We start from the raw sequence: 15,535 nt of genomic DNA, 5'->3' as shown, positions 1-15,535 counted from the left end.
GCTGAGGTTTGGGCAGCAGCCCTGCAGGGCAGCTTCACGTTCCCCTCCTTGATTATTCTTTTGACAAATGCGTGCCAGTGTGCTTGCCATTTCTCTTTCAAAGCTTCTGTGGGGGGAGCGGTGTCACCTCTGGGGTGCTCTGCCTTCCCACAGTCATCCTGTCCAGACAGCTATTTTACAGTCTTTACCATTTTATTCTTATGTTGCCATTTTAGTCATCAGCAGTGACTGATAGCAGACATACTGCGGGGTGATTTGAGCGCTCCCCCAGGGCAGGTGGAACCCTGATTTCCAGTGGGATACAGTGCTGCCACTGCAGTGGTTGGATATGGATGCTGCTGTCCCCATAGGCTTTGGGTAGAGAAGCCATTGGATTAGGCACAAGACATGTCTGCTTCTGCCCTTCTGCTTCGGGGGCTGCTTCTGCAGCCTCTCTTACCCATGGTGCATTTGATAGTCACTATCTTGCATGTAGTTATGCTGGGTTCTGAGGATGGACACAGAAATCACCTGCTGTGCTGTAGCAGCTTGAACTCTTCTGCATGGCTGTTGTCATCCTTGTTTTCATGGCCAGACACTGCCTGTGTCTGGACTCACCCTGGACAGTGTCATGGACAAATCTCATGGCCTCAATCCTCTACTGACTGTGAGGGAGGGCAGCAAAAAGGCACTTACATTTTTCATATGCTAATTTTCAGGGATATATTATTTCTCAGACCTTAACAGCACAGAATGAAGTAATTAACTCTACACTTAATTACAATCCTTAGAACTTTATAAAGTATCTCATTACCATTATGTGACAGTTGTGGCAGAAGCTTGTATGTGATTTATTATTTTTTGTAAATGAAGGTAAGTGATAGAAAGCAGGAAGCTATCTACCCCATCAGACTGGTCTCCAAAATCAGTGTTGTCTTCTGGCACAGGCAGGAGGCTGTTGGGTGCTAAGGATGTGCTTTAAAGATGCCTAAGCTACGTCAGTCCTAGCAACCTCATGGGGATTGGTCAGTGTTTGACAAAGGTTTACCTGAAGGCATAGTGCTTTCTGACCTGAACTCACCTCTATGATGGTGAGGGGGTTTGCCAGGGGATGGCTCAAAATCTAATGCAACCCTTCTACTGGTGTGTCTTACCCAAATGTCTGTCTTGTTTCCAGCTGTGCAAGTGAATGGAACACAGTCTGCACAAAATGAGAGTTTGAGTGCTACGACTACTAAGACAGGGACTTTGTCTCCTACAACCTCTTTACAAGAAAATACTACTGCTCCTGGAACCTCAGGTATGTCTTTAAAACGTACATTTCATCTTCCCATACAAATAGTCCAGAAGATGTAAAAGATTTTGAATATCTTCTTTATATGCCATGCAATGTCCCAGAATGAGGGCTACCTCTTTATTCATGCAGGGTACGATGTCACCCTGCTAAGAAGTTATGAGTGATGGACAAACTGCAAAAGATTCATAGGAAACTCAATGTCATTACAGAAGGATATAAATTAAGATAATAGAAACCTTATATATGCTGTATGTGGTCATTGTGTAGCACTGACTGCCAGAGGAGGTCATTGAGATAAATTCTCTGGCTGCAAAGCAAAGGAGAAAACAGCTATAATTTTTACAATTGTTAATAAATCTGTAGGGCGTGCTAAAGCATATGACCAAATTGAATGACATTGTTCAAACTACAATACAGTCACATGCAAGGTCAAAAAGATATCAGTCCTTCCAAATGCCTGTCTACCTTTATTGTTTTTCTGAATGTGTTTTGTTGTATTTATCCACTAAGAAACTCTGTGTCAAATGTAGATGCCAGGTAATGAGAGTGATCATTTATTAGATTTCTAGCAGGCTTAATTTTCCTAGATTTTGAAGAATCACTTAGGTTTTCTCAAGGTCTCTTGAGCTTTTACTCAATACTCTGAGCTACACATACATAAGCCCAATAAGGACATTGACTTTGTTTGCATTTCCCAATTATTATTAATGTTTAACATTTCCAGAGGGATAAGAGACTCTTTACAATTCCCTGGACTGTGTTTGCAGGAGATAACTGAGTGCTCAATAATGTTTTGTTGTGCTAAAACTTAGCATGTTGAATGGGTGTTTACTGTGATTCTTCTCATAGAGGATGGGATTGGATATGCACGTATAGTAATATCAGTACAAGCTAAAATGCTTAGAAGCATTCTAGGGAAATTGAGATTTTTTTCATTTTTAAGCTATGGCCATTAATTTAGAGAGGACTCATTAATTATTTTAATAAACCTGTGTTTATTAAATATGTTTTGAGTTGTATTTAGTCATGGAAGAAATGTTAAGGCTCATGCAATGCAAATAGATTATTTGAGACAGTCAGCGCAGCTTCACCAAGGACACATAGTGCCCGACCAATCTGGTAACCTTCTATGATGCATCAGATAGCAACAGATGACAGACCAATGTCATCTGTGTGGACCTGTAAGATCTCTGACCCAGGCCCACAGGACGTCCTTATCTCTGTATTAGAGATTAGGTGGATTTGAAGAGTGGTCTATACAGTGGATAAGGAATTGACCAGATGGCTACAGCCAGGGAGTTGTAATCAATGGCTGTGGTGTGCCCCCAGGTGTCTATCTTGGGACCGGTGCTCTTCAAAACTTTTATCAATTACATAGATAGTGGGATTGAGTGCACCCTCAGCAAGTTTGCAGATGACACCAAATCAAGTGCAGTTGATATAATAGAAGCAAGAGATGCTATCCAGAGAGACGTGGAAAACTTGAAAATTGGGCTCACTTGATCCAAATGAACTTCAATGAGTCCAAGTGCACTGAGGTGGGGATAATTCCAGATATGAGTGATATGGGAGAAGAATTAATTAATTTTCTGTGGAAAAGGAGGTGGATGTCCTGGTAGATAAAAAGCTGGACTTGAGCTGGCAGTGTGCTCTTGCAGACTGGAAGGCCAACAGTATCCTGGGCTGCATCAAAAGAGTGGTGGCCAACAGGGAGAGGGTGGTTATTGTCTCCCTCTACTCTGCCCTGGTGAGGCCCTGTCTGGAGAACAGAGTTCAGGTCTGGAGTCCTCAGCATAACAAAGACATGGAGCTGTTGGAGCGGGTCCAGAGGATGGCTGCAAGATCAGAGAGCTGGAGCTCTTCTGCCATGAAGAAAAGTTGAGGGAGGTGAGCGTGTTTAGCTTGGAGAAGGCTCTGAGGAGATCTCATTATAGTCCAGTGCTTAAAAGGATCTAAGAAACAAGACAAAGAACTTTCTGCACAGTCTGATAGTGATAGAACAAGAGGGAATGGTTTAAAACTAAAAGAGGGAATATTTAGATTAGATACTAGGAAGAAATTTTTTCACTCAGAGGGTAGTGAGGCACTGGCACAGGCTGCCCAGAGAAACTATGGATGCACCATTCCTGGAAGAATTCAAGGCCAGGTTGGATGGGGTCCTGGGCAGCCCCTCTGGCAACCCTGCCCATGGCAGGGAGTTGGAACTAGATGATCTTTCATGTCCCTTCCAACCAAAACCATTCTGTGATTCTATTGCTACCTGTTACATTTTATGTCTTTTGGCAGACACATGCACAGTGTGGGAACCTTACCACTGGTACACTGCAATAAAGCAATAAGTTACAGTATTTTTAATGAAAGATTCTTTCTAGTAGGCAAATTGACCAGGTTAAAATGAAATTGTAACACATATATGTCTGTGGATTCTATCTGTTGAATTATCTGTAATATTATTTGTACAATTTCTCATTTAAAACACACCCAAAAATGTTTACATCCTTTTCTTCATCTATTTGTGACAGCCATCATCTTACTCAGCTTACTGTAAAGCCAATAAATCTTTAGCTCAGGGACTACCCAAGGAGCCAGCACTGTAATTTCCTGGCTGAGGAAGTAAGGGACCATCTGTCCTGGGGGATTCAGCCTAGGTCACTGGCATAGCCAGTATGCTGACTTCCCATAATGTTGCCATTTCATAATCACTTCCTCCTTCACTGGGATTTCATCCTCACACCTTTCCTGCCTCCACACAGGACTGACCAGTTCCTTGTTGCTTTTTTGCAGATTAAATATTAAAGAAGTCCCATTACACACTCCAGTGAGCTAGGTAGCCCAAATGCATGTGCCTTTAGACCATTTCTGCTCCATATTTTCTGTGTACATTGAAGTCTTCAGGGAAAAAACAAATCTGGTTCCCTATAAGCAGATTTCTCATTATATGTTCAGCTGCTCAGGGCCAAGGGAAGCCATAAGCTGCACCCTAATAACTTTTAAGGCAATGCAAGCATTAAGTCAGTTGTTTCAGGGTGTACTGAGTCTAGAAGAAATGCTGACTCTTGCTGCCATGAGATTCTTTCTTTGCAGCACTGTGAAATTTCATCATCTGTAGGGTCTGGGTACTTTTTGTTCAGTAGAATAGGGGTGGTATGTGCAATGCAACCTTCAAGGGATCACAGAGCTTAAAAGCTGAAGGCACCTAAGCCAGATCTTCTGTGTGGAAAAACAAATTAATGTCAAATTCACCCAAAACAGAACATTTCTATTTGGTTTTCTCAACAATAATTCAGCTGATTAATCTCAAACCAAAAGAATATATTTAGCTTTGAGACCATTTTTCACTGGGGGGGAAAGATGCCATTTTTGTGAAAAGCCCCTTTCTTACTGTAAGGAAAAAAAGAAAAAAAAAAAAAAGAAGTACATTTTGAAAGGAAATTTCCAATCTGCCATATCAAAAGATCAGGGTGTGGGAGAAGTGCCACAGAGAGCTGGAGAGCAACTGAAACGAGTGGGGGGAGCTTGTGAAGGAGCTTGGAGAAACATCAGAGAGCAGCATCACTGTACTACAAAGGATTGAAGCCAGCAGCTGCGGAGGAGGGGCTGAGTGGGGCTCACCTAGGTTGGGGAAGGGAAGAGGAGCTGTTTTTAGCAAAGAGAGCAACCAGCATGCATGCCATTGACAAGTACACTTCTTCAACTTTGGCTGTCATGTATCACATGCCTCCTACTCCTGCTCCACCTCCGCAAAGGATTGCTTGTTAATATTTCATTTTCTCCTTTTGTTTAATTTGTGTAGAAGTGGAGATTAAATGGATCTGTCAGTGTCTAAATACTTGCGAGGAATTGCAAGTTGACTTTTTATTCTGTGACCTGAACAACAAAAAATCCATAAAGTGGGATGAGTTTAAGTTCATCCAGTAGGCTGGTAAGATCAGAAAATCTATTATAATAAGCTGTCAAGAGAATCAGCCTGCTGCATCTATCAATGCCTTTATTGCACTCCTCAAATTATAAATCCTACTTACCTGATTCACAGAGGTATCTTGCTGAGAAAGAACCCTCGGAGCAAGACAAGGAGGGTTTGTCTCTTTCTGTGGATAAACTGTACAGGAAAGCTGGATAGTGGTATTAAGTGAAAACTGCTCACTGTAACTTTAGCTTTTCCACACAGAGAGAGGCACAAACTGAAGCATCAGAGAGCTGGAAAACATAACGAAGCCTCAGCTAACACAATTACAGAACTACAGAACAGTCAGGACAAGGAGAGTGTTTTAAGACTCTTAATTTTGCTGTGATTTATCTTGTGGTATCCCATCTGAGTAATCAGCCAAATTTATTCACTTGTTTTGCCAGCGAGCATAGATCCATGTGGCTGCCTTCCAAAAGCAGAAACAGCAAGCTGCAGGGTGCACAGGCTGTTCAGGTAGCAAAGCTCTGGGAGAGGTGAGCTGCTGGTGCCCCTCTCCATCTGTCAGCCTCCTCACCAGTGCTGCCATTGCTCAGGCAGGTATTGTCAGATCACCTTCTCATACATCAGCCTCTTTATCTTTTTCCTCCTTACCATACGGCCAGTGTTGTACACCTCAATTCTTGTGAGGAGTCTTGGAAATCTTCCTGGATTTTTTATGCAAAACGCCCACCCCCAGCTCACAGCCTCAGGGACGTGTAGGGGCCAAGCAGATGGGCAGAACAATACAGCAAACACCAGAGCAAGCAAAGGGCTGTCTGCCTTTCTGTCCTCCTCCCCTAGAAAAGCAGTGCCCAGCTATGTCATCAGAAAAGTTTGCTTTCTGAGTTAAGATAGTTCACTTTGTTTACAAGAGTGAAGCTAAGGAAAAATGTTTTGCTGACATCTTCAGAGTTTTTCTTAGGAAAGTTCAGCTCCCCTCAGAATGGGGAGGGCAAGCCAGGCATTTTATAAGGGACGTGACCTACCTGAAAGGCGTGACAAGATCCTCTGCCTGTCTCTGTGAACGTCCACATCATTGTATATTTGCATGCTCAAATGTTGTTGAGTGCTCACATTTTTTTCCAAGGGATCTCACTCTCTGTGAGAAAGGTGGGGTACAGCTAACAGCTGATCATATCACATTTGGATGTTCCCTTGATGCAGATGGGTGTCCTGCAGCTTTCTGTACACCTCTGTTTGACAGGAGAGCTATTAACTTCCCGAAAGGCTTTCCTTGGAGCTTGTCATTCATGTTGCCAAACATGCAGTAAACATCCCCTAATAAGCCATCACAGATATCCTCCCTGAACATGGTGACACTGTGCAGATGGATAGATAAGATGGTAAATAGCTTAGGAAGAGCATCTCTCCTGAATTTTCATCAGCCAGTATGCAATAAGTGTGCCGTCAGGATTAAATTAGCATTGCCAATATTTAGTATGTTCAAGGAGATCTCTCACTGCCAACTTGATGTACTTGGCTTTTCAACTTTTCTTGCATGTTTGCAATTAAAGTGTTGTTAAAGCTCTGTCACACATATTATTAGCAAAAATGATTGTTTGCATGCCAGTGGCTCAAGTGATCTCTGTTTATAATTGAGCGTAGAGAGGATGAGAAACAACAGCAGCTGTACTACTGTGAACAAACATTCACAGTAGTAGAATAACATCTTTAATCCATGTTGCAGCTCCTCTTGCAAGAGCTGTCTCTACAAAGCACAGGAAGCACCATGATGGGACAAGTTCTCCTGAGGAGCTCTCAGGATGAGTTAGATGAGCCATGTACCTAATGGGATGTGCCAGAAACTAGCCTTAGAGGAGCATGGAGGGAGTTTTATGGTGCTGAGAACCTACGAGCAGGAGGAACTGCTGAGGACATAGCACCTAGGGGATTTTCCTCCATGGTATCCACAATCACTGAGAGGCATCCCCAGGCCATCCCTTTTGCTGGCTTCATGCAAGCACAGAGGTGTTGTGCTGCCATTTCACACAGATGGATGTTTTCAAAGACAGGGATGAGTTAGGTGTCTGGCTTCTTTTGGCTTCAGACTAATCATGGGGGAGATTTAATGTAAGGCATTAAAGTCACTGTGGGAGTGAGGTTTCTCTATCCTCCAGATGTGAAATATTCACAGCATTTGTAGCATTCAAGCACACATGCCTCAGCCTAGATACAGGCAAGCAGCATGCTAACATGATGTTCTGTGCCCAGATCTTCTGACTCGAAAGAAGAATGCTGCAGCAGCAAGATCATAAGCTTTGCACACAAGACACTGCAAGGTCCAGTTCTTCTTCACTAGTAAGGCTTCATTCCCACCGTTCAGCAGGCTACTAGCCATGAGCACCAGGGTAATTAATGAAGATTTGTTGCTGAGAGATAGCAACAGTTGAAGATGTGGCTCAATTAGGTATTTATTTCTTACAGAAGTGATTTGTCGGTTAAATACCAGCTCTTCACCCCAGGGCACTTATTTGGCTTTGGCAGGAGGATGCTTTTGGAGAGTGTATAAGTTAATTCAGAATTGTTTGAGTTTCTTGTCCAGTTACTGGGCTCATCACTGGAGTCTGCCAGTTTGTACAATATGAAGACCTTGCTTTCCTTTTTGCAGGGACCTCTAAACCAGTTAATAATAACTCTGTTCCTTCCATTTTCTTTCAGACCTTTCTGTGAGCACCCTGCCAATACCAACAGGTAAGAGGGAAAGGACATATCTGGGAAAGAAGAGGGTAGGAGGAGGTGGAACCTCAGGTGGAACCTGAAGCACAGTACATAGAAGGAGATGAGGGATGCTCAAATTGCTGCAGTGCGTAACTTTGCAGTGAATGCAAGTGAATGTCATGTGGTACCAGTAGATGAGGCAGAGCAAACAGACTAGCAGAATACTGAATGATGCAGTAGGAATTAATACAAAAACAGTGTTTGCCAGGGAGCTAGATTTTGTCAGTGGCTCTCCTTCCATGTCCTGTGGTTAGAAGCAACAGGTCTCAGCATAAGGCAAAGTCTTCCTGTATCAGAGAACCTGGTTGTTGTAATGGATTGCTATTCAGATTCCAGATCTTTCCCTAGCTGGAAAACATCTTTCAGATTCCATTTCCAGAAAGTGGGCAGGATGGGCTGAATTGTGAGGAAAATTCAGTGGATAATGCTGATAATGTTTTTAAATCCTTAATCCATTTCACTCATCCAATAGAGCTTCCTTTTAGCTACTGTTTTTCTTCAGTGATAGCCATATATAGTTAAAAGACTAACCTTTGGGTTTGTCTTCTCTGCATTACTCACGTCTTGGTCATCTAATAGACAAGTAGGAAGATAGCCAATGCCTTTGAACCCTCCATTTTTCTCCTGAGGAGATACTGCACAAGTTCAGGGACGCGTTTTCACATTTCTCGGTGTAATTTGTTTCTGTTGACATTTTCAGTCAGTATCCAGAATAACTCACTGCTGTGATAATTGTCTGCCTGCCCTGTGTATCTTGCAGTCTATCAGATCGGGTAGTGAAAAGGATAATTGTATTTCCCTGGGAAATCCAAAGCAATCACATAGAATCATGAATTCATAAGAATTATTTGTTACTTCATGATGGCTCCCATTTCCCTCCTCACATAATTGCCTTTCAGCACACAGGCAACAGTGGAGGGAGAACTTTAAAGAAACATGGTAGGATGTTCAGGGACAAGGGCCTCAGGCAGTGATGGTTTCCTGCATATAGCATCTAACTGCCTCAGTTAGGGCTATGTTGTATAGACACCATACTGCATCCACACAGTGTTTTAAGTTAGAATCACCTGGCTTATAGGCATCTGGAAAACCAATATACTAGCATCTCTACTGAAAGAGCTGGCCCTTGGCTTTTCTCTGCTTTACTTCTCTTACGTCAGGAGACAACATGCTCATACATATTGGAGTGGATCAGGATGTTATGAGCATGGGAATATGGGCAAAAGGAGAATAATGGAGAAAAAGCCATCAACAAAATGTTTAAATATACTGGACCTGAGTTCCAAATCAATGAAGAAAGAAGGAGACCTATGGATTTGGGACCAACAAGTCACTATTTGTTATTCTAATTCTGCACATGAAAGTTACAAATGTTGCCTACTTGAAAGATTCTGTAAAACAAATGCACCTGTAATTTGGAAGTTTAGCAAATCAAAATTGTGTTTCAGTCCTCAAAATGGCCCTGAGGAGTTAATTGTAGTGGCTCAGTTAATGTCAGCCTCCACCCAGCAAGCTGAGCCCCTTCTATCCTTTGGAAGAGCAATGCAACCACACTGGTTTCGATGCATGAGCAATAGGAGCTGTCTGCCTTGCATTACAACTTTGATGGATATCTTGGATAGCTGATACCCAACTCCAGTTCAGATTAGCACCTAAAGGCAGAAATGCATTCCTGTTAAAAATGCTCCAGAGGCTCGGACAGTTCCTGCTCTCCCCAGATGTGGGAGAACAAGCACACATCACATTGTCACACTCAACTGTCAAGAAAATGTTCAGCTACTCGTATTACCCCCCTTTGGACTTCTTCATCTACCATTAGTGTTCTTTATTATTAGCTGTGAGATATTTTGGTTCTTCATCTTTTGAGGGCAGGTTTATTTTCACACACTTGTTTATTTACTTGCTTGTTAAGAGAAGTTGCTAATGTTGATCAGTACCTTAACCTCCTAAAGGAATGATGGTAAGTGGGCAAGCAGATGATCCCAGAGAAGACATCTGTATAACAGTCCAAAGAAAGTGTGAGTTTGTCCTAAGGCTTTTCCACCCCTCATGCCAAATTATCCAAGTGCTACTTAGGAGACTTATAGCTGTGGAGCACATCATGGCTCCAGAACTGCTGACATCAAAGGTGTGTGGGGAAGGTAATTTTTCTGGGGTATAGGGGAAGTTGTCTAGAGAAATTCTGGTACTTATATGTTGATCTGAAAGCAATATTTCTTCTGCAAATCTAGATTCTGGCAGTACTGGAAACAGTTCCGAAAAAACGAAAGCATTGGAGGATACTATCCATTACTCTAGTGAGTGTTACTACTTTGTTGTCCATCTTCTCAGTTTTCAGTAGATGAACATGGCTTTAGATGCGTGCTTGGAGTTGCAAAGAAACAAATTAGACAGTGTTATTTGTCTGTACCAGGCCATAGGGCCTCTTGCAAACTCATCAGCAAGTTGACACCTCTCCCGCTGAAAAGCAGAATGATTATCCCCAAGGACTGAAGTCAAAGTGATAAAATAAAAAAAAAAAAGAAGAAAATGTGAGTGGAGTCATACTCTGTAAGAGAAGACAAATGGAAATGTGAAAATATAATTTACATACCATTATGAATACTTGTTATATTAATATATTCCTATGAATATGTTATATGAATTTGTTGTCCATAGTGTCATGAGAGGGTGAGAGAGAAGGACTAGGAGAAAGTCCTCTGTGAATTGCTTAAGCAGTTGTTGTTTGCATGGTGCATGTTACTTAATCTTTATTCTAAAATTGCATGTCTCTGGGGCAGGAGTATAACTGCAGATCTGCCATTTCCTACCCAAAGCACTAGCTCAGCATAATACGTTTGATGTTTTTCTACTCTGAACTCATCTCTCAGTTCTCCCTCTGGTTCTGCAGATGCACATTTATATGAATATTAAACATTAATTGCATAAAGAATCAGTGAAGATGCCATTTCAAAATATGGGGCCGGCAGGAGGGAGGATGCTGAGGCTCTGCAGCCTCGTTGACATGGGGCTAAACCCAAACATGGCTGACTGCTGCCAACAAAAAAAGATAAGTGGAGAGAAGCTGGGCTTGGATGTTTCCCCAGGAAAGCTTCTCTTCATGACATAATTCTTTCCTTTTGCTTCTTGGCTGGGAAATACCCGTCAGGAAACGGCAGATGGTGGGAAATAATAAAAGTGTAGAAAGGACCTCATTTAAAAAGAAGATCTTGCATTTTTTATCCACGGTTGTAAGTGCTGCAGGGAATGTTACTGAATTATGTAATTCCTTGGTATCTTTCTGGGTGTTCGATGCTAAAAGAGAAATAATTGCTTTAGTCACTGAATTTCAGATAAGTCTTTCTTTCAAAAAAATAAAAATAAAATTGCAAGTATAAAAAAAATTATTTCTGCAATGGGGTAGTTTTTATAAACCTTGAAGACCACCCACACCAGGGGCAAACCTTGCAGCCAACCATTGATTAGGACTACACAGGTCCCACTGGGGCAGGTGCTGAACCTGCTGAAGCCTGGGTGAAAGTACCACCATGGGGTTAGGGGGGCTGGGGCCAGGAGCCTCTCACCCTGGTACATGAGTGCCTGGGCAGAGATAAATAAGAGATTAACATGATGTTCTGCATGTCTTGCAGGTGTTATCCTGCCCATTGTCATCGCCTTGATTGTCATTACCCTCTCCGCCTTCTCTCTTGTGGCCTTGTACAGAGTGTGCCAGAAGAAAACTCCAGGTATTTGGTTGACCTTCTCTGAGTAAAGGGAAGAAAAAATATCAGTGTGCTTATTATTAAAACATTTCTGGAGGCTTTTGAGATTACTGTAACTAGAGATGCTGCAGTAGTCTGATAGGAAACATTGCATTTCAGAGTATTTTACCTGAAGTGGGAAAGCAGCTCTTCATTTTCAAAATCAATAGGAAGAACAGAGGGAGCAAAAATATCTGTGATTTTTTTGAGAATATATAATGCTGTAAAGATTTTTGTTTTCGCCTCTTGCAGCTGCAAAGAGCTAAAAAACAGCTACACTAATATGATCAGTCAGTTGTATAGAAAAAGAGGGTGAAAATAAGTTTGGAGATGCTTTTCAGCACAATCTCTTGATGTTCATTTTATCTCTGTTCAAAATAAAAGCAAAGAAACGTCAGTGCTTTCTTTTAGGAAATACCTGATACATGAGTAAAATTTTTTGGTTACAGTGTATGCATGGGTACGAAATTGCTGAGCAAACAGTACTTCCAGAAATGGTTGCTTTTGACAGATCAGCTAAAACCAGTATAAATTTCATTGCTGTCCATGAAATACTTAAGGTAATGAGGATGTAATTCCATTAGATCTCATTTGCCAGGTATTTCAGAGAGTTGCCAAAGCTGGCCACAGGAGAGTGCAATTTTCCATTAAGTGAAATAACAACCAAACATATCTGAGTCCTGACTGTGAGTCAGCTGGCATGAGTTAGGAGCTCTGTGCAGAGCCTCAGCAGTGAAATCACTGGGACTTGGTATACAAAATCACAGCGGGGTGTGGAAGCTGTAGAGCAAGGCAAACTGCATCGCAACCAACTTGGCCAATGGCATGGCAATCAGAACAAAACAAAAAGCAGGAGGTGTGCTGCCTGTTTAGGAAATTACTGAATTTTCAGGGTAAAGACATTAGGTGAAGTTTGTTTTCTTGCCAGCCTCCCCACACACAAATGCTAGTGCTCACAGTACTGGCAAATTAACTTAAAAACAAGAGGAGGCAGCAACAGTGACCTGCCATCCATCTGTGTATGGGAGCTGGCTCTGTGCATCCTAGGTTGTCCCACCCCATCCATCTGCCCACACTTGGGTGTGAGGAGAAAACAGGTTTGGTGGATGTTTCCCTTCCTCACTGACTGAGATGACAGGCTAAGTTGCTAGTTGGGCAAACCCCACTGCAGCACACAGGCTGTTTGTGTCCCCCCACCCTGCCTTCTGGATAAGTTGTTTCGTGCTCAAAAACCATGTCAGCAGGGTGATCTTTTGGGAGGATGAGCTAGAGAACTGACAGTTACCATCCAGTCTGGTTTTCTTAACATACTTAATTAAACACTATAAAATCACAACTAAGCCTTCTGCTAGCAGCAGCAATAGCTGTGTCTAAATGTTTTGCTTGACTGAGCTCAAATGACCCTAACTCTGTTCCTTTTTTCAGACAGACAAGAGAACGGCACTGAACAGTAAGTCAAATTTTTTCTTTGCATTGCTATGAGATCTGTTGGAGGGCACTTGTGAGTGCAGCAAATTCTGCATGTGATTCTCTCACCTTTCTCTGCTTAAACATAACAAGCAGTTGCTATCTAAAGAGAACAATGTTGCTGAAAGCAACATGCTTGCAGTTATTGTATACCTGTATGCATTATAACATGGACAGAAATGTGCAACTGCCTTGCAAGGGGTCCTTTTGGAAAGAATAAATACCTTGTGCTGTACCCACTTAATTTCTCCCCCTTCACCTTCCCTTCCCTTTCCTTTTTATTTCTTTCCTTTTATTCTTTGTTCCTCTCTGTTCTCCATCACTACATATTCTTCTGTCCCATCTTCTCTCCACCTGTCCATTTGCAGAGCCTCTGTTAAAATGCCCAGAGAGTTTGTGGAGTCTCCTACTCTGGAGACTTTCAAAACCCACCTGTATGCATTCCTGAGTGGCCTAATCTAGGTGTTCCTACTCCAGCAGGAGAATTGGACTAGATGATCTTTCGAGGTCCTTTCCAAACCCTGACATTCTGTGATTCTGTGAAAATAGTATTGGCATAAGTATGAGAGTGAAATGAAGATACATACCAAAGGCTGTTAGGTCTGGATTTTGTTTTGTATGACCAAAACCATTTGGGCAGGTGGTTTACTTGCTATTCCCATCTTTCCTGAAATCTAAGTTGCTTTTTCTTGCAGTCCGACACAGCTATACGCCCCGCATTGGCCGAAAGAAAAGATATATCCCTCTCTTTCCATGGATGTACTTCTTCTGTGGAAGCACCAAATTGAGCCTGGAGTTGTGTGAACTGATCTATCACGTTTTAAGAGGGGAGTCTTTTCAGAGCCACTGATGTGTGGTGTTTGCCATCAATAAGACTCATGCACAACAACCCATAAAACCCATCTCAAGCCTCCAGACCATGATCTTAGAGTAGTATTAAACTAAGCAGTGTGCCAGAGTTGCATGCTCACTGTGCCTCATGTCATGTCACCAACAGGACCCAGTCAGATAAAGAAGGTGTCAAACTTCTGTCCGTGAAGACAACTTCTGCTGAGACTGGTGAGTGATTCGTCTGTGTCATTGTGTTTGGTGATGTCATTTTCAACAGCAAAACCATCCTCACTTCCTCTCAGGTTGAAGTCACTGCAAGGGTACCCTCACACTGCAAAGCAGCCAGGTGGGAGCCTCTAGAGCTGCAGCACAGCTGCACTGTGTGCAGTGTCAGTGTCTGGGGGTGAGAAATACAACTGCTATAGGGAAAATCACTTTTTAACTCTTCAGTAGTAAGTGAGCTACAGCTAGGCATGTTCAGGGATAACCAAGGTAGTGATATTTATCAGATAGATTTGGGTAGACAAGGATGTTTGTCCATTGATAATATTCCAGTAGTCAAAAGGATTGGAAGTGCTGCAGCCTAGTGTCCAGTCACCCTGCGTATTCAAAATCCTACTCTTGTCATAAAATTCTAGTCTTGTCCTACTCTCTCCTGTGCTTCACTGATCCAGTTTGTTGCAAAATGTGTGTGCAATAGAAGCTGAAAGGAGTAAAGGTTACAGTTAATGTACAAAAAAGAAATGAAAATCTCACCAATACAAGCAAGAGATGAAGGCTACTATAGGTTTTACAAGAGCAGAGCAGAACAAAATGGCACTGAGGTGGAACAAAATTCTGTCTAATCTGATTCCCAGTTATTAAAAAAAATTTTTTTTTAACTTCTCATGGTTATTCTTCTTATTGTTAAACATATGGTAACTCACTTTGTCTGCTACCTAGTCCTACTTTTCTTCCCACCGTCCCTATAGAAGTCCTCCAGGAACAACACTCTTACTTTATCCAACTTTTTAAGGTTTCTGCTTCCCCCAGTGACATTTCAGAGGTTGCCCAATAGCTGTTTTTCTCTTCTTCTAAATCCTTGATGGGAAATTCCCTGTGACACAAATGTAAATAATGCTCTGACACTTAAGTGACTGCAATTCAGCCTTGTGATTCGGGAAATTATTTTTACATTATATGTCTTTGAGAATGGATGTTTTTCTGTTTTAAGAGGTATGGAGCTGTGGGCATGTTTACATTAAAATCATAACATTCTTTTTGAAATCTGAGTGAAGTCTGAGACTGGGATTCATAGACATTTTTTGACAGATTCTGCCCTCATACAACTTTCAACAAGAAAGTAACTTCAGCAGCAGCAGTCATCATGTTTTGCAGAGTGTAAATGAGGCAGGACCCAGGCACATTGTTCTTCACAAGATGAGGTCTGATGCTGTTAATCAGCTGCTGACTTAGCAAGTGTCTGAATTTCTTCCAGCCAGAGGATGCTTGATTTTCTTCTTTACTGAAGTGTGATGTATGCATGTTATAATTGGAAGGTATGACTCATAGCCACGT

General features: G+C 42.0%; 1 protein-coding gene across 6 annotated transcripts in view; it reads left to right on the top strand.

Annotated features, from left to right (window-relative positions):
- EMCN (endomucin) overlaps window positions 1-15,535 on the top strand; it is a 50,048-nt gene that overhangs the window by 24,105 nt on the left and 10,408 nt on the right. For all 6 annotated transcript variants that reach the window (XR_016466130.1, XR_016466129.1, XM_090139315.1 and 3 more), the window contains exons 5-10: window positions 1,157-1,279; window positions 7,881-7,913; window positions 10,172-10,237; window positions 11,570-11,665; window positions 13,106-13,130; window positions 14,145-14,206. Coding sequence is in view for 4 of the 6 variants with exons in the window: in XM_090139315.1 (XP_089995441.1) it covers window positions 1,157-1,279; window positions 7,881-7,913; window positions 10,172-10,237; window positions 11,570-11,665; window positions 13,106-13,130; window positions 14,145-14,206 (405 nt within the window). In the remaining 2 variants the exon portion in view is untranslated. The remainder of the gene's footprint in view (window positions 1-1,156; window positions 1,280-7,880; window positions 7,914-10,171; window positions 10,238-11,569; window positions 11,666-13,105; window positions 13,131-14,144; window positions 14,207-15,535) is intronic.

The sequence above is a fragment of the Phasianus colchicus genome, chromosome 4 (genome assembly GCF_987193195.1).
Source record: "Phasianus colchicus chromosome 4, bPhaCol1.hap1.1, whole genome shotgun sequence".
NCBI lineage: Eukaryota > Metazoa > Chordata > Aves > Galliformes > Phasianidae > Phasianus > Phasianus colchicus.
Note: the sequence above shows the minus strand (reverse complement) of the source record. Positions and strands in the feature narration are given on the sequence as shown.